Genomic DNA, 19,871 nt, shown 5'->3' with positions numbered 1-19,871 from the left:
GCCAATTACAGCACACATCATCTTAATAAAGGAGTGTCATAAAATATGTTTAGTCTGGAGCTTCGTGGGTAGGAGATGGAGAGTCCAAGCTGCAGAGGGCTGATGCCAACTGGACTGTTCGGGCTGTGATTTTGTCAACTACTGTGTTTTCTATAGATGTACCTAAAAAACCAGAGATGATAAAATTTGTCTATGTCCTAAGTGCTTTGAGCTTTTAGAAAAGATGTATTAATTACATGAAGACTTTTGGGAGATGAGTAATTACAGTTCTGCATCTTGTAGAATCTGATCTCTTCCTGCTTTAAGCAGCTTCATCTTTCAGTCTTGAGAGCACTTTCCAGTGAAACTGCTGAAATTTAGAACTAATATTTTCATGCTAATAGTTAACATATTAACCTCATGTTAAAGGCTTTGCTTCATCTTCCACGCTTCTGCTTATGCTCATGTTGTGTTCCTGACATTTAAGATGAACTCTAGGTACTGAAGATTATTGAATTGTTTCCACTTGGATAAATGGGAACTTTGCCATTGGCTCCTCTGGAAATAGAATCAGGACCTGGACAGATGCATGTAGTGTCTTGCAAGACACACTAATACCTTTCTGCCTAAACAAAGAGGACTCTGAGCACTTCCAAGTTTGCCCTCTAGCTCTCTGTGACATGCCTGCTACTACTTTTTCAGCTGCTCAGTACATGATAATGATCTTCCCATTCATTTTCCGGAAAGAAAACTAGCAATACTGGATTGATCAAAAGACTCCCAGTCACAGGTGTTAAATTACACTTGCATTTCAATGAAAATGCATTAAATCTACAGGAGCACCCAATGAATTCATAATGAGCTGGTGCTGTCACCATAATAAACAAATGCAAGAAAAGAGCTTACAGAGGTGACCACAGCTTTTTTTTTTTTCAGTTTCTATAGGCACAATAAAAGTTGCTATGATTTTAATTAAAGTCCTACTTAAGCTTTGTTTAAATAGTCATCACAGAGGTTAAAAAACCTAAAGTTAAGATTTTATCAAGGTCTTAAGTTTGCTGGAGTACAACACAGAACTCATGGGTATTACTGGTTACATGTTAGAACTGTCCCTCTCTCAAATCAGAACTTCCTTTAACCAGGGACAGTAGTTTTTAAAGGAAATGTACAGCAATGAAGAAAAATGGGGCCAATATGATTTTGTCCCTGACCTGCTTTTCAGTAAAGTCAGAATACATGTTCATTTTCTGTTCCATCCTGTTCCTGCCATTTACCTTAAGATAACTAAAATGATGCACTTCCTCTGAAAGCAAGCTCTGAGGGCCTATCCCAAACAGAGCACCTGCTTTTAGCTGTGCTGAAGAAGCAGAGAAAACACAACACATCACATCCTATCCAGCCTGAGCTGACACAGATTGACGTGTTTATCTGCTCCAGCCCCAATCCACCAGATTACTTTAAAGCAGCTTAAACTTGCCTGCTTTGACCCCTGGAAGGCCAGGCACTGCAGGGCTAATTCCTGATCCCAGTTCCCAGACAGGCTGACAGCACAGGCGTTTTCAGTGCTCTGAACAGCAGCACAAAAGAAAAGCAAATAAATGTCCACTGAGTAGTGACCTTGCTAAATTACAGCAGGTATCTTGAGCATCTGCTGCAGGCACTGCTGTGACCCTCACTTCCAACGTGCCATAGGAACACACATTAGCTCCGGAGCATTGGTCTAGCAAGGATCAGTGCAAGGGCACTTCAATGAGAAAATGAATAATTCTTTACCCTGATTATGATGATTAATTCTGTTATGTCAGCAGCCTTTGGCACAGCCAGTGACAGCAGCAGATTTCAGAGGGGAAAAACCTAATTCAAGAGCCAAGAACCTTAAAGAGGGGTTTTGTGTGGCTAAGTAATATTAATAAATGACACACAAGCAGCCATAATTTTACATATATGGAGAAGCACATGTATTCTCCTCAGTTCTGTATAGGACTTGGTACTGATGTATAAGTGTTTTGTATTTGAAACATCAGCCAAGATTTAGAAACTGGCATTGTTGCTGGAATTGACCAGTCACAGATGGACTCAATGTGGAAGTTTTTGGACCAAATGAAGCTGAGCAGAAATTCTCTCACATGTGCCAATTTCACAAATAAATACTCTGTGTTGAACTGGCAGGTGTCCCGCTTCCATCACTTCATTTTGGTTATGCAAAAGACTAATCAAGACATCTCTCAGGTACATAATTTAAGATAGGCCTTTGCACACGATATTGGATGTTTCAATGTTTGAAGGGGATTTGGCCTTCAGACAGTGCATTCACTTGTTTCCTCTCCAGTTCTGAAGGCATGCACTCATCAGTTGTGCCCCTTTCTCCTACAGAGCTTCCCCCTCAGCTGCCATAACCAAGTTGTGCTCTCTGGCAGTTTGTTTTTGTCCTGGAAGGACCCCAGCTCTTGTCTTTCATGCATTTGGTAGGAGATGCCTTTAGGAGGGAAGTATAAAGACCAGGTTTTCCAACCCTGTTTTGCTACAAAATGTTCATTTGGCAATCTTAACATAGTTAAAAATGATTCTCAATAGGGCATGCTCTGCTAACACATGACCTTTAGCTGTTAAGAAAGAGTAGAGAAACACCACAAAAGCAGGTAATGGTATAATCAGTTCAGGTATTTGACAGATAACAAAATGGGCTCTCTTGCATTAAGGTATGGCATTTAGAAAGCCGAAGCAACATTTTAGGTTGGCTGCCCTTGTATCATGATCTGTCTGCTGTAAAACATTCCCCTACAAAGGGAAAAGAAATGCCATCACTTAGATCTGTAGATGGGTAATTAACATGTTCACTTTCAAATCAGAAGCACTGCAAACACTTCTGCAGGTGTCACCTTCTCAGCTCAGAAGTGCTGATCACTTGCCTTGTACTGGCAGGCTTGCACAGAACAGTATTTGGACCCGGCGTTTTTTGAACCCCCCATGCTTTCTCACCTTCTCAGCTCATATACAGCGTTGTTTCCTATCTCATTTTTCTGGTATCATATGCAAGGAAAAGAGTTGAAGGCTAGATAGAGAAGAAATCAGTCTCCTTTTCATCTAATGGCAAACTGCCTTACAGATTTTTGTGGCAGAGAGGATACCAACATTTTATTTCCATAAAAGTTTTGATTATCTGGGGTGCTCTTATAGTGACTCTATATAGCCCCACCAATTAATATCTAATAATAAAATACTGAAAAGGTGATGTGCAAATACACAGAGAACTACATTGATCTGCAATACTGACATAAAAAAGAAATTTCAGTGTCAATTTACACTTTGTATACAACCTGCTTTCCAGCTATTCGAGGAAGATCAATATTTATGACAGCTCATTAGAGAATGAAGTTGACTTTTATTGTGCAGACCAAAAAAAAACGCAGTCACCAACCCACCACTGCATTAATGTATGAAATCAGTTAACAAAATTATTGTAAAAAAAAAACCTTAAGTTTCTGATGGGCAAATGGAAGCAATAGCTACAGCTTTCCCACATTCCTGTGTTGATAGGAGAAAATGGTATTGAACCATTATACTCAGTAACTCAAGGACAAAACCATTCTGTTGTTTAAGGGAATAAAAATATCCTGATTTTCTTCCCCAGTCCCAAACCCAACATCAGTTCATCTACAGGAAAAAATGTCCCTTGGAATTACTGCAGAAGTCCCACACTCTTTGCTCTCTAACTCTGATACGTAAGTACCTGATAGAGCTATCCTACTGGCATATACACAACTCAGTGAAGCACTGCTTGGCTCTTTCCAAAGCCAGCATACTAAGCTTAATCTTCTGATTCCTCATAATGTGCATAACCACTAGCGTAGGTCCTTCCTAAATTCAAATTGCTGAATACATCTGTGGCCTCAGAATCTGAATCCTTCCCTCGCTCATCATTGTCATCTTCATCATCATCTTCTGCTTCGTACTCATCATATTCATCCTCATGGTCACCTGCATCCCCAGTCTTGCTGGAGGAAAGGTTTTTCCAGTAGGCATCGTAACCAGAAGCTCCATCTGCATCTTCCCCTCCAGTCTGTCGGCCAAACTTCAAAGAACGTGCTGCAGGCAAAGAAAAATCATCATGTTCCCACCAATCCAACATTTCATTTCTATCTTTTTTTCACTGCTTGAAGAGTAGGTTAAATGGCAATTATTTTTCATTTTTCCACAACTAAAATCTCAAACTAAACAAAAGCTTTCACTTTCTTGGAATGATTTAATTGTTAGGAATGAGACTGCTCAATTCCAGAACTCAGAAACACGAAGTTTTTCTCAAAACAAATGAAGCTAAACTGTGCAAAACAATTGAATGTAACCAGACTTTAGTCAGTGCTCCTAGGTAGAAATTCATCACTAATGGCACTTGTATGGCTTGTTAGCTAGAGAAACTGGCTTACTTGACATGCTCAGATCCTTTGTCTGCTGAGTTTCATGGCCACATTTAGGGCAAGGAGGCTTTTTCCCTTTTTCCTGCTTGAAAACCTTACTTCGCACATGATCGTCACAAAAACAAGCCTGTGTGTTGAAGGGAGAATACAAAGGCCAAATGTTTTAATCACAGAAGCACATTCTTCAACAACAAGCAAGCAAAAAATGTCTAACAGCAGCAGGGTTTTCTGGCTGGAATTAAAATTTAATGAGGTCTCTCCTGCAGTGGACATGGGGTCTGTGCACAGAGGAACCCTCTGTGTTCAGTGTGGTTCCAGGGTTTCTGGGGAAGAGGCTGAATAAAAGTGCCAATAAACATGCAGAGAAAGTAACATAATCCAGGGCTGGATTGCAGTGCTGCCCACAAGGAGCCTGGCAAACTTGGGTTTGCATTGACAAGCTTAAATAAACATAATGAGATGTATGGCAGAACAAAACTATGCAGGAGCCTGAAGGAAAGAATTAGAGATGTGAAGTTCACACACTGAGCACCAGGGTGCAGTGAAAATACCTGGAAAAAGAAACTGTTTGGAATAGGCCATCGATGCCATGGGAGAGTGCAGGGAAAACATATGGAAGGTAAGAAGAGTAAGAGCACCTGGAGAAATCTGGGCAATGCTGATGATGAAGCAGGTGGAACTTTTTACACAAAATTATTTCTGAGTGTGTAAAAACGTAAGCCCAATGTCAACAAATCAGCCTGCTCATATGGAAAACTGGATGAGCTGTGGAGATTATTCCTTTGGATGCAGCGATTTCTAGTCAGATAATCACCTGACTGTTTAAAAGAACAACTTTTCTAATTGTTGCAGTTCCACACTGGATCAAAGCATATTCCAAAGCCTTGGATTCTGTTCACGACCAAGGATTTATTTTGTTGTCTTGATTGTTTTTCAAAGCACCAACACATTGCAGGCCCAACTTAAACTAAGAGGGCTGGGCAAAGATCACCTCACACTGTCTTGTGGTGAACAGGCAAGCACAGATAAAAGACCTTTTGTCCCCCACAAGTCTGACCCCAGGCTACAGAAACTAAAACAAAGGTATGAATTTCCTTTTAATCATGGAGAGGAAGATGTGGCAAGACCTAGATACCAGCCTTGGAGGCCAAGGATAACGAGCCTAAAGTCAGCTCCTCACAACTGTCTTTACTCTTTACCTTGCAACGCAGGCAGGAATGCTGCCCCAGCCTGTTACAGGAGACACCTGTTGGAGAAAAGCAGTATGACAAATTCAGTACTTGGAAACTGCAGACCCATCATGTTTTTAAAACCTTGTAAAAGTATGCAATACCGTAACTGAGGCATTTAGTTTTAATTCCCTGGCACAACTGCACTCTGGCAATGTGAATCAGTCATTTTACCCCACAGTACCATTTTACTAGATTTTTTTAACTCTAAACCTCACTTTGACACAAAAAATTAAATTTCAAGAGGGGAAACTGTTGAACTATTTCTTGAGCTTCTAAACGTTTAAAACCTGTAGTTTCAGAACCAATTTGGTGTTAAGGTTTCATCTTGCTTTTCCTTTTCTCACAGCATTCAAATGAAGGAGTGCTAGAGATGTAAGAACACTTTAAGCTTGCAAACTTCCAAACCTAGAAAAGTTATGACACTCTGTATTTTCTGTCATATCCTCTGGAAATGTACTTGACTGCACAAAACTTCTTAAGAGAGTTTATCTGTGTTAAAGAACTGGAGCTCACACACAAGCTATAAAGACCAGAATCAGTGCCCAAAATTTAACTTGCCTTGAGCTTCAAATTGTTTTTATTATTCCACTAGAGGGAGTACAGTAAAGGCAAACACTCGGGAATTGGCAGCAACACCAAGTTTGGTGAATAGTTACTCCTCGAGAAGCAGTAACACGTACTTCACCAGTTTCTGTGCAAGTACTCATTCCTTTCCTTCTTGTCTAACCTCTGTGACAGCTGTTTTTCAATCTGAAGTAATAAATATCGTGAGTTCTCCACATGAGCAGGACAGATGTGGGATTTAGAGCTATGGTGTGTTTTAAAGATGGAACTGGAAATGCTGATGCATATATATTCATCATTTTTTGAGTATCTGCACTTCAAAAAACTTCTCTCAGATAGTGATAGAAAGTAACAGCACCTTTTTCACAGCTAAAATGGATTTATACTACAATTGAATGACCACATTTGAAGACCATGTATTCTGTAAAAGTAGAGAATACATGTTATAATCTTGTTACCTCACGGACAAAAATCTTCTCTCTACCAAGTCTGCTCTGTACCACAAAACACCAAACACAGTGAAAAACCTCAAAAAACTCTCTCTCTATTTAGGGTGTGATACCACATCTGTGAACTGAGAGCTTCCAACAATCATTGAAAAAACATTCTTGTGGAACAGCTGTTGCTGCCTCAATATTGCTATGCAGGAAGAAAATGTATTCTGGAGAATACATCAAGAGAATTCTGGCAGAATACATCAAGAGAAGCTAAGCAAAGCTTGAAAAATAGCTGGCTAGGAAGAAAAGTATGGAAGATGAAAAGGAGATAAGAGATGTCTGAAGACAATGATTAAAATATTGAAATCACAAATATTCTGGACCAGGAGAAATCAATTAGGACAACAGATTAGTCAGTTCAAAGGAAAACAGCCTTATGATAAAGTGCACCTGCAATTTCTACAATAAGAATTGAATATGTTGCAATAGTCAAGATACATGCATGCAAGTTTTGGGAAGGACAAACAAATGCTTGTCTTGTGATAAACCAAATCATATTTAATAGTAGGTAGGCAAGAAATGCTGCTAGAAAAATTTAGTTATTTCAAATATGCATAGTCTTGGCTTGTTTTGTTTTATTGTTGCTCTTTTTTTAACTTCTCTTGAAGATACCCTGTTTCAGCCAGAGATGAGTAATGAGTGACTAATGTCCGGCATGGCCATCACATCCTCTTACAAACAGCAGTTTCAGTTTTGTCCAACAATTAATGAAAGTTCAGAAGGACATCATGTGTTCAGCTACCTTTTCTTTACTCAGAAAGAGTGAACATGTATCAGCATTTGATACACTACTGACACATGTGTCCACAGTCCACTGGTCAGTGAGGAAATGAACACTGAAATCATGCTCTGGGACTATTTTTGTCACTTCCTTCTGTGCTCACCCTGTCTCACTGAGTCAGATGATGACTGCTGAGTCACTGCCTTCCTCAGGACCTGAACAGCTGCTAACCCTTCACCAGCACACCGGCCTTCCACAGCAACCTGGGAAAGTTTAGCCAGACTAAGACAGGTGGCATTGTTTAGGGCAACCATCCTCCAGGAGGAACAGGTATCTAGAACTAGTTCATCACTGGTCAGAAGAGTGGAAGACAGCTCCTTCTGCCTGCAGAGCCTTGTGGAGTGAAAAAAGCAGCATAAGCAGCTCCAGTTGTTTTGCTGCAGTCCTGCTACTGCCAACACTCCAACTTTGGAGAATGCTGGCTCCTGCAAGGGCAGCATCCCATGGGAGGCCTGTAAGAGCCTGGCAGGAAAACAACTGCCAGGTGTGCTCTGGCATGGAGGAAGATCCATGAAAGAGAAAAAAGTTTTAGTCTGGATAAATGGTACAGAAAAAGCCAGTACATAGGAAACAGGCCCTTCCCTCCAGCAGTGGCAAAATCTACTTGGGGAAGGTGATGGAGAGTATTCTGGAGCACAGAGGAAACAAGTAGAGAGTCTGCTTGGCTGTGGTGAAAGGGGTTATGAATAACTAACTTACATTTAAACGTCTCTGCTTCCAGAACTTGGCAGCTGGCTTGATGTTCAAACTGATCATCTTCACAGAGGAAATCATGGCAAAAAGAGCAGGCGAATATTCTGCCTCCTGAAAGATTTATCAAGGCAAAATAATCAACAATGGGCACAGGCATCAAGTCCTGCTCTGCAAACAATTTAGGCGGTAGTTTTGACTGAAGACCAGTTCTCCCTTCTGTCACAAATGCTTTAAGGCCCTAAATTAGACACTGCCATCCATTTTTACACTGAAAAATACCTCCTATCCTACAAGATAAAACAGCATAGCTAAAAAGCAAGTATTACTTCTAGTACTTTTCTTCATTTTAATTTGACTGTAGCATCAACTATTTTTCTTAAATCAGATCACGCTCTCATCCAGTCTTCTCTGCTCAGCTCTGATACACACTTGAAATAAACACTTTAAAAGATTTGACAAAGAGATATCAGTATGGTTTCCTAAGCAACTGGGAATCTAAATACCTGTGCTAGTGCAGAATAATGGAGTAAGAATGGCAGAAAACTGTGTTGGCAATTTGATGCAGTGCTTAATTATGTGAATAATTAAGCTGATAGAACCATTATAATTTAGATTAAATAATCATCCCTGAATTGAGCACTGTATGTTCTTAAGCAGGTCATTTACTTTCCCCACTGTAAAATGACTATTTTTAAAATGGGAAGAATCCTTGCTTGGAACAAACATACTGCAAGGACTAATTAGGTGAAGACTAAAAAGGCTATGTTAAGAATATAGATGCAGTAACTTAAGCAACGCAAGGAAAGAAGTGTAATTTATATTTTCTTATTATTAAATGTGAGCAACCTACCATGGTCCCAGACACTTCTTTCACACTCAACGCACTCTGCGTCTGCCAGAGGGCACATACACGCGTGGGTGCTGAGACACTTCCTCCCGTGACACACCCAGGCTTCACAGAAATCACAGATTGCACCCTGCAATCACAGCAAGGTATCATCTCAGGATTGCTGCAATACCAACAGAGAGACTTATCCCATAATCCTCAATGTGTCCTAGTATCCATTCTCTCAGTGGGCTCGCTTTGGCTGAGTGAGAGCATTGAACCAAACCTGTGTTCCAACCAGGCTGCTGCACAGCTCATGTTTGTTTGTTATTCAGTTTTGCTGGATTATGTATGATGCAATGTATGGTTATCTATCTCAATCCTGGTCTTTACATTTCTTATCACACACTTTGCACATGGAAAATTGTGTCCTCCAGTTGAAACCTGGGGTCCATAAACGATAACAATGTTCCGGCAAAAATGAAATTTCAAAGACCTGAAAAATGCCTCTAGACTATTAGAGCTGAAATCACTCACTTGGATTTTAAACTGTGCTATATTAGAGCACAAACTCTGCAGAGAGCAAAGAACAAATAACGCATTAGAAGTAAGTTAGACTCTTTAACTTTTATTTTGACTAAATTATAAGATCTCCACTTTCAGCTATCCTTAGGTGTAGCATTTAAGAAGCCCTCTCAGCCCATAGGTAACTAATTACTATGTGCATTACATGCACACAAAGCTAAGAATACAATGATGAATCCAAATTGAATCGTTGATGCTTCACTCCTGCATAAGTGAATGCATGGGATAAGCTCAGGAACAGCAGCCAGCATGTAAAGGCTGGCTGTGTTACTGAGAACAGCTGACAGGCAGCAACAGGACAGAGGTTTAGACCACTTAATCCAGAGGCTGTGACAGGTGGCACCTTGCTTTCCAGAATGCAGACACTAACTTGTCCTTCTAAGAACAAAACTTCAAAGGCCTGAAGCTATGATTATCTCTAATTAAGAGCCCAAAAGAGGGGTTTTGTTCATTAAAATTCCCTTCTAGTGGAACAGATTCCTCTCTGTGTTACTGATGATCTCTGCAGTACAAAGACAACAGCGACAAAAGTCTGCAGGTTTCTGCAGAATAATCCTACATTTTAATGAAGGCTGGGAATTGTGGTGCATGTAAGGGTCCAGTGCTCTTCATGTGCCTAGGGCCTGCCACCAACACAGATCCATTAGCATCCAGGACATGTGCTGCAAACGCAGGAGCTGAATCTAAAACTTAAAAATTTGGGGGTTTCAGTATAAGGGAAAAATCAGTTTGTTACAGAAAAGCGAGGGGAAAACCAAACTTGGCATGGTACATGCTATCATTCCATAAATCTGTTGTATCATTTTTCCAGGAAGATTTGCACAGAATATCCTCATAGTGCAAAAAAGTCTGTAATTTTGTATACATACCACCATAGCTAGTCCAGTACTGTACACACCAGCATGTTTTATAACACAGTCAGAAGACTTCATCATGCATTTGGTTTTTCCTGTTTAAAATAAAAAGGCAAGCAACCATAAGAAAACTATGTAAAAATAAAATTTAAAAAAAAAAAAAACAGAATGCATGTTTATGTAAGAACAGCACTTCAACTAAATGCCTGTGCTTAACCATAAATCTAGGTAAAAATAACACAAACAAAGATGTTTGCATTATTGCTGCATTCTGCAACCCACCTTCACACCTCTCTTAGGTTAAATTATTTATTGTCTGTTTTCAGTCAAATCTCTTGCCCCTGTACTGAGATAATAAGACAATGGTCTTGCTCTGTGTTTTGAGGCACTGGCAAAAATTTCAAATGTCAAAACAAAGAACAAAACTGAAGTCAAAGTCCAGCAATGAAACCTTAAAGAGTTATGTTTAAAACCACTGCTAGTTCTGCCCCACCATAAAAGCAGCTGAGCTGGGCAGTGGGAGGTGGTGGGGGCATTCCTAGGTGTGGAGCACTGGAACAGTCACCTTGCTCCTATCCCTCACAGGCTCCTGTAACAAAGATGCTGTTGGTTTATAGTCCCCAATGCTTGATTAAGCATCAAACAGCTCTCATGGTCTTGATTTGGAAAACCCTGGGTCCCAATATAGTAATATGGATGCTGGTAGTAATGTTTTTCCTCTAGAAACATACTCCAGATTAAGATAAATGCAACACACAGACATGAACCATAAGACAGAGACGTTGTTTTTAGTACTTCACTGCATGGTGACAGAAAGGAGACATATGAAGGGTGACATACTGCCACTGCACACTAACAGCCTGGCTTCCAGAAACACTCAGTATCTGCGGGTCACAACAAAGGCACCGAAAGCTGCAAGTCAGCAGCTCTGAGAGTCACATTCCAAAACAGCCAAATTGCTTAATGACAAATTGAAAATCTCCAATGATGTGTTGAAACAGTAGAACATTCATCCCAGTATGAAAGGAATATAAACATCTTCTGCAAGCAAGCAGCTGTTTAAAAACAAAGGGCTTTTTAGCCTGTTTCAGAGCAGTTCTGTCACTAGGAGTCCTTCTCTTCTAATTTCAAAGCATCAGCCCTCAAGCCCACAAAAATAACAAGAGTTGCACATTACATTACAACCCCATGCAAGGTGAATAATATATTGTTGCTTTAATTGATACTGAATTGATCAGAAATTATATAATCCCTAAAAAGCAGTAATTATTGCTGCCTTGCTAGCAGTCAGAGCTTTTTTAGTTTTGCTGCTGTTATGAAACAATGCTCCACATGGTCAACCTACGTAAACAGTCAGATTTCTCAAACCTAAAAGGAAGTGAGGAAAATTTTTCCAAAGAAGACAAGCCATGATCCAGGCTTGCAGACCTCTGGGGGTTAGAGGCATATATCCTGATCAAAGAGGATCACTTCACAAGGAGGATATTCATAGCAGATTCGAAAGAACCTGCTCCACATCACAGAGGTACTTTAAGATAAAGCTATGTAACACAGATACCGAGAGCTTAACATCACAGACAGAACTGAGGACAGCTTGTTTTCATTCATTATTTCTACTCACCACATTGTGCACAAATGGGCAACTTCTGAACAGAATTACAGAAGTAACAAAAAGCTCTATTCTTCTGTCGTCTAGGCACATGGAGGTGAAAAAACAAAAAGAAAGTATTAAACTTTAAAAGAAAGCATTAAAGAATACCTGTAAAATGTCTGAAACAAATACCAAACTATTAGTATTAGAAGGGTAAAAATTCTTACCTTTGGCACTTATCACATTCCTAAAGAGAAGAAACAAAACAATAGTAATTATTTTCATTCAAGGTAAAATATATAAAATTTACAGACCTCCACAGGGAGTTACAATTAGGATCCAAACCTTTTAATCAATATTCTGTCTGGTGCAAAGGTAACCTTAAATATAAAGGAAGGATAGTAGGAAGAATGGCATGCTAGTGGCACTAAATGCATTCAAGGTATTATCACTGGGTTTACATAATTAAAAATTAGGTATTTTAATACAGAATACTTTAGGTTAATTTACCATTGAAGCATTACAAGGATGTTTGGCCAGGTCTATGTTGGCTCGTGAAGCCCTTATCTGCTTCTCACGTTCCCGACGGTTCTCAGCTTTCTTACGAGCACCAGTCTTTTTTTTGGGCATGTTTCACTATCTGGGGGGGGAAAAACAGGCATGGAATGAATGCACATAAAACTATGCAAGTAAATACATGGACACACATGACATATCCTGGATCTTACAGTTCCTGCATTAACTGTGCTTCATCTCCATTCATTTCCTTGTCTGAAAGTTTCTTTTGAAATGCAGAATAAAGGGACAATCCACAAGGAAGAGCCATGTGATGAACCATAAGGAATCTTGTGATCTGGAAAACTCTGCTGTCCTGAACTTTGTGTTTAACACTCTTTGAAGTGTTTTGCCTTAAAAAAATGAAACCATTACTATCTGTAGGTTTATTTGGGATGGATCTCTGGTTTTGGTTTGCCTTGCCTGTTTAATAAGCATCTGTAAGGACAGTTGCAGCATCAACAGGCAGTCAATTCTAGCAGCTTCAACTTGGAAGAAAAATTAGTATCTTCATTCAAAAGGTCTTATAAACTAAAGAATAACTGAACACAGAAATATATTGTCCTGACTAGATACTAAAATTTGCTTTTGATAGCACACATAAATCAATTTTCTTGCCCTGTTGCATTTTGCATCATGCTTAAATTGTATTAGTGTCATATTTTGTAGTCAAAATTATAGTGCTGTGCTGTCTGCTGGCAACTGTCATTCTAGAGTGTGACATTTCTGACACTGGGAGTCCAATATCAGGCTCCACACTAATTTTCAAACCACTCAAATGCTGATTTAACAACAGAATCTAATGGTTAGTATTTATACCTTGACTTCCTAACAGCCCCTCATAATGGAAAGCACCAAAATGACAAACTGCTTTCATGAAAACCACTGCCCCAGTGCCTGCTGAGGACACAGACTGTGAGAAGTTTTAGATGGCAGTTTTCAGGAAGTTGCACTGAACTAAGTAACAACAGAACTGCAATGACAGGTCCCTTTAGCAAAGTTGTTGAGTGAATCCATGCTTTCAAACACCATCCAATAGATCAATAGTCTTATCACTCTTTTCTTCTGAGCTTTCATTTAAGATGTTTGTTGTCTTTGTCCTAGGCTCAAATTTTTAAAGAAATTTACCGTCTTTGTAATTTTTGGACTAGAGCGTAACAATGTTACAATTCCAGAAATTATAACAGCATAAACCCTGTCTACCTTCAGTTCCTTTCAAAGCAGAATATCACCTCTTTTAGTATTCAAATGCCTCTGCAGAGTGTTCTACCTCCACTTCTGGCACACTGTTACCAAATGCTCAGACAGGAAAGACACAGTGGATTCTGTCTGCAGTCCACACCCCTGAGGGGTGTGTGGGAGAGAAAAGTGCATCTGAAAGACCTAAAATAAGAGGCTGTAGGTCCATGCCTGGTTCCCCCCTCAGCCCCAGAGGGTACAACTGTGCTGCCCTACAGAGCACTGGAGCTCCTGCATGGGGAGCATTCTGCACAAAGGCTGTTTCTCCATTCCTCCTCAGGAGTGAAATGCTGTGCCTGGGTCACAGCAGCAGCTGTGGGAGTGAGTGTGGCTCTCCAGCTCAATGGCTGATGCTGTAGCACAAGGAGCAGAGCTCAGATATTGGCAGGCTATGCAGGAAGGAGGTGACCCATTCAAAGGAAAACCCCTAAAATGTGTTATGTGAGTATGGGGTCCCCAGCACTGTGCTCCACTGTAAATTTTCACCTCCTGCTGCTCTCCTGCTGCATTATTTGCTAAGGCAACCAGGGGCAAAGACCACAGATTTCCCACCACACCTCCAAAGAACGCTGGTGGACTTCAGCTGGTGGCTGTGCTGTGAGGAGCATTAACAATGCCTGCCATTTAACTTCTGCTGAACTCACGGCTTCTTGTCCTTGGTGAGATCCCAAAGACACACCCTGAGTGCACCAGCAGGTTCCTGGATCTTCTGTGCTGAGCAGGACAGTGCCTTCCCTTGTTATCTGGTGATGCACTGCCCACCCTGCTGTCACAGACATGGTGAACAGCTGGAATGTGTGGGAATCCCTCTCTGGCTGCCCTGGAAGGTCTGGGACCCTGGCAGGGGGTCAGGAGCCCCCCTGTACAGAGTCCTGAGAGACACTGTCTCTGATCTCTGCCCATGGAAAAGAGTTTTCAGTCTTACAGGATGAATTACAAGCTCTGAGTGTTTGATATAAGCAGTAATTAGTGTGGCACGGGTGCAAAAGTAGAATTTTAGGATTCTAGGTAAGGGGTTCAAAGGGGGCAAGATGGAGGGAAATTGGGCATGCCTTGTCCTTTTTCTTCTTCTTCATGCCCTCCATGTTTCACTGTGGAGTTGGCATTTTTCTGTTGGTTTAGGCTGGGGACACACTGTTCAACATGGGTGATGGATATTGGATATTGTTGTTGTAAATACAGCACACGTAGTTTCTAGTATAGAATGTTTGTAACACCCCACTGAGGGGCAGAGCCCCGCACGCTGTCCTGCCAGACAGACCTGCTGCAGGTCAGAGAGAAAATATTTTAGATAAGAAGAAATAAACAACCTTGAAAACCAGCACAGACGAATTACGACTCCTTCTCTGGCAGCGGGGCTGAAAGACAGAGACTTTACAATCTTGGGATCATCTAAATATCACAGATCCCGACAGGAATGGGTTGTTCACTGCAGAGCAGGGAACTGTGGAGGTACCCTTGTCAGAGCACAGATACCAACACCCAGAAGAGGCTTCCCATATTTCAAGGTTTCTTGTGCTTGACCATCAAACAGCTTCCACTCTGTAGGTGTTGTGAAAAATGCATATTTTATGATTGGCTTTTCGCAATAGTTACAATGAATATTATACGTGTAATGTTGGAGAGTTATGCTGTATTAATTCTCTCAAGTAGTGTGTTAAATGTATTTTTAGGTTATAACACAATGTTAAAATAGAAACTGTACTATGTAAGATACTTTTTAACTAGCTCAAGAAAGAGATGAGATAATCAAGAAATTCTTTGCACAAGGATAACAATTACAGAAACCCCTAAATTCTCCAGAGGAGAGGAATTTATGGCTTTCCTTAGCAACAGAAATGAACTTCTTCAAGCCTGACTGAGACTCAAGGGCACCTGGGGATTAACAGAAACTTTTTGACAAGTACCAGACGAAGTTCTTGTTTTAAATAAAATATATGCATAATCATGAAGTGTTTTGTATATGCAACAGGCTGTTGCTTTTAAGGTTATTCCTTTGTTCACAAGGCATGCTTATCAGGCTTAAGTGCCCGAGAGCATCCGGACGTCCGTAACTCTTTGCTTTTTATTGTCTTGTAATTGTCCTAACTCTAAATTTTTATTCCTCTAATTGTATTACTATTTTTATAACCATTTTATTATTCTTGAACTTTAAAAATTTTAAAAACCAAGTGATTTGCGTTATTCACACGTGTTCAGAATCCGTTTCGCCACTCATACAAAATTACAATTAAAACAAAAAAAGACTGTATTAGCAGTAGTTCATACTTAAAAGGCTCATGAACGGAACGCCCTAATAACGCAAAAATCATTTTCCAGGCACCGTGATGCCCATGACTTACTCCATCTTTTAGAAGCAAGGCGGCTAAAAACTAAAAACTAAAAACTAAAAACTAAAAACTGCACGATGGGTCCGCAGCAGCTGGGGGCTGCCGTGCTGGAAGCGCCGAGGCGTGCGGGGCTTTCCTCAGGTGCCCCTCTGAGCCATTGCCTCCTCAGGAGCGGCACCTCGCCCCGCCGGGAGCCGGCCCGGATCCGCTCCGAGGCACGCCAGCGGCGAGGGCCCGGAACCGAGACCCTCAGCGCCTCTAGCCCGGCCCCCCTGAGGCACCATCGCCCCTTCAGCGCCCCGGGCCCGCCCTCATCCCCCCATTCCCATTCCCATTCCCATTCCCGCACCGCTCCAACCTGGCTCGGGCGGCCGCGCGGAAGCCGGAAGCGGCGGTGCGCCGCGGTGCGCTGCCCGCCCGGCCCGCGCCGCCCGGCGGGAACGTTCCGAGCGCGGCTCTGCGCCTTTTCCCCTCACGGGCGGCCGGGGAAGGCCTTCTCCATTTTTAAAAGTTTATTCGTAATGAAATAGTTGTAAAAAAAAAAAAAAAAAAAAAAAAGTAATGAAATTAGAGTAATAAAAATTTGGACGGTGAGGATTAGGACAATTACAAGACAATAAAAAGCAAATAATTACGGACGTCCGGATGTTTTTGGGCACTGAGCTGCCGAAACCATGCCTTGTGAACAAAGGAATAACCCTTAAAAGCAACAGCCTGTTGCATATTCATATATCTCATACATGAGGCAAAAATTCCTTGCAAATTAAGAATTTTCCTGGTTTTTGTCAACTCCTTCCCCTTAATCCTGGTGTTTCCATAAAGACAGAGAGAAGGTGGAAGAATGTTTGTCTTTTCCGATAAGGAGGCTGTAACTCTTTATGTGCCCTGTCGCTGTTATCTCTGTGCAAAGAGTTTCTTGATTAGCTTATCCCTTTTCTTGAGCTAATAAAAAATAGCTTACATCGCAGAGTCTCTATTTTAATGTTATGTCGTAACCTAACACTATATTTAACACACTACTTAAAAAGATTACAAAATACAGTATTACAAAATAACCCTCCGTAATACACACAGTATTCAATGTAATATTTGCGAAGAGCCAATCATTAAATACATATTTTTCACGCTAAACAATAATGCTGTTTTGTGAGCATCCCACTAGCCTGCTGGGAAGATCCCGTCTTGAAGGAAAAGCGGGAGAAGCAAACAAATTGTTGTGGGAGAATCAACAGCGGCCTCACAAAATTTGGGAGTGTCTTCCTTGTGAAAAACGCCAATCACTTGGTTTTTTAAAAGTTTTAAAGTTTAAGAATAATAAAATGGTTATAAAAATAGTAATACAATTAGAGGAATAAAAATTTAGAGTTAGGACAATTACAAGACAATAAAAAACAAAGAATTACAGACGTCCGGATGCTCTTGGGCCCTTAAGCCATGACAAGCATGCCTTGTGAACAAAGGAATCACCTTAAAAGCAACAGCCTGTTGCAGATACAAAACACTTCATGATTATGCATATATTTTATTTAAAACAAGAACTTCGTCTGGTACTTGTCAAAAAGTTTCTGTTAATCCCCAGGTGCCTTTGAGTCCCAGTCAGGCTTGAAGAAGTTCATTTCTGTTGCTAAGGAAAGCCATAAATTCCTCTCCTCTGGAGAATTTAGGGGTTTCTGTAATTGTTATCCTTGTGCGAAGAATTCCTTGATTATCTCATCTCTTTCTTGAGCTAGTTAAAAAGGATCTTACATAGTACAGTTCCTATTTTAACATTGTGTTATAACCTAAAAATACATTTAACACACAACTGGAGAGAATTAATACAGCATAACTTTCCAACATTACACGTATAATATTCATTGTAACTATTGCGAAAAGCCAATCATAAAATATGCATTTTTCACATTCCTGGAAAGGCAATGATGGCCCATGAAAATCTGTGTCTCCCATGAAGTGAAAATCACATTCCATAAGCAGAAGGCAATTTTCAGGACGGATTATATGACCCAAGTACGATGTGAAGCAACACAACCACCTCACTCGAGGTTATCGACGATCAAAGCACACCAAGCAATGCCCTAGATCTTACTAAGATGAAATATGTATCAAACCCTTTCTAGGCAGAACACCACGAAATTCACTGGAATGCCATCCATGCACTCATCTTCCATTAAACATCTGTGCAATACATCTTCTAATGATTTTCACAGAGGGTTTTTTAGGCAATATCCATCTGCGACAGCGACTTGCGTAACCTCAGAGGAGACAGAGCTGCGTGCAGGGTTTTTTTTTACAGCACGAGTATAATTTCCCTTTTTCAGCTACATTGTATTCCTACCATTTAGGTTAAGCAAGACTTCATTTTAAAAACAGCTCAAGCCACAGATGAAAGATTTCAGAGACAAATTTTCAGGCGCCCATTAGAACCACAACTAATCGTTGTAATTACCATGCGCAAAATTCGGTCTCTTGACAAGTGGGAGCTGAGGTGCAATTGCCTCTGTGAAAAATGCATGTTTTATGATTGGCTTTTTGCAAATGTTACAATGAATATGATATGTGTAATGTTAGAAAGTTATGTTGTATTAATTCTCTTAAGTAGTGCATTAAATATAGTTTTAGGTTATAACATAATGTTAAAATATAAACTCTGCAATGTAAGATACTTTTTAACTTTTTTAAACTTTTTTTCTTTGCTTTTTTTTTGTCTCGTAGTGTCCTAATCCTCACTGTCCAAATTTTTATTACCCTAATTTTATTACTTTTTTTTAGAACTATTTTATAACTAATAAACTTTTAAGATTTTAAAAATAAGTGATTGGTGTTTTTCACATTCAGCAACAACAAAAAAAAAATCGTGGTGGTCGCTAATCTGGATGCTTCTTCTTCATGAGAAAGTGTGTGGAAAAGTAATTTTTAATTCTTGTCAGTAGCCATGGCCACACGCTGTTTAACTAAAAGCCTAAGTAGAAAATACCATCTTTTCTGAGATGTTAGAGGCGTTTTTGTGTAAGTCTCACTTTTCTTAATGAATGTTATTAATCACCAACATTCTTGTATTCTGCTTGTGACCATTGTAGTCTGTTTTAGGCAGCCATGAATGCAAGAACTCAATCAGGATAAATGTTATAGCGTTGGAAAAGAATACAGAAAGTTTTAATCTATTTTATAATCACTATCCTAGTCAGCTAATCTGCTCTCAGGAATGAATGTAGCTGTTGAAAAAAGGGCTATTATACATGCACAGGTGTGACTGGGCATTTTTACATAAACTCATGAATGAAGAAGAAGGAGAAATCTAGAAAAACCCCAAGGAGATATGTAGACACTAAGATTTTTATCTCAGTTTTATTTTACCCTGTGAAACATTATCTGCCTCAAATATGTTTCAGCAACCACCCTCTAGATGGCAGGAGTTTGTCACTTCACTCATGAACATCTTATTTTCTGAACCAATAGTGGCCTAGGGCTGTAATACAAGGGAATTTTGAAAAGAAATTAAATGAGAATAGCCAGTTTAGAGCTTACAGAACTTCCATTAGCGGTACTGGACTAGTCTCTGGGGAGTTGCTGCAGACTTGTTTCAAGGAAAATGCAGAAAGTAATGAGAGTCAGCCTCATTTTTGGAGGTGTTCTCGGTTTCTTTGTGCGAGAAGGACGGTGAGTGTGTCTCTGAACGGTTATCACTCCTTATTACCTGACAGAGGCTCAGAACTGTCACGTCTTCACTTAA

General features: G+C 40.2%; 1 protein-coding gene across 1 annotated transcript; it reads right to left on the bottom strand.

Moving 5' to 3' along the window:
• Positions 1-3,341: 3,341 nt before the first annotated feature.
• On the bottom strand, positions 3,342-16,543 carry ZNF330 (zinc finger protein 330). The gene is made up of 10 exons (XM_053941737.1): positions 16,500-16,543; positions 12,528-12,657; positions 12,245-12,264; positions 12,048-12,118; positions 10,442-10,521; positions 9,012-9,138; positions 8,168-8,272; positions 5,594-5,640; positions 4,404-4,521; positions 3,342-4,065 (listed from the first exon to the last, which is right to left on the bottom strand). Exons 2-10 carry the CDS (start codon positions 12,645-12,647, stop codon positions 3,788-3,790), a joined length of 966 nt encoding a protein of 321 aa, XP_053797712.1. The 5' UTR covers positions 12,648-12,657; positions 16,500-16,543; the 3' UTR covers positions 3,342-3,787.
• Positions 16,544-19,871: the final 3,328 nt, after the last annotated feature.

Source organism: Vidua chalybeata, chromosome 4 (genome assembly GCF_026979565.1).
Source record: "Vidua chalybeata isolate OUT-0048 chromosome 4, bVidCha1 merged haplotype, whole genome shotgun sequence".
Lineage (NCBI taxonomy): Eukaryota > Metazoa > Chordata > Aves > Passeriformes > Viduidae > Vidua > Vidua chalybeata.
The sequence above is the reverse complement of the archived record's forward strand: the minus strand, read 5'-3'. Positions and strand labels throughout refer to the sequence as shown.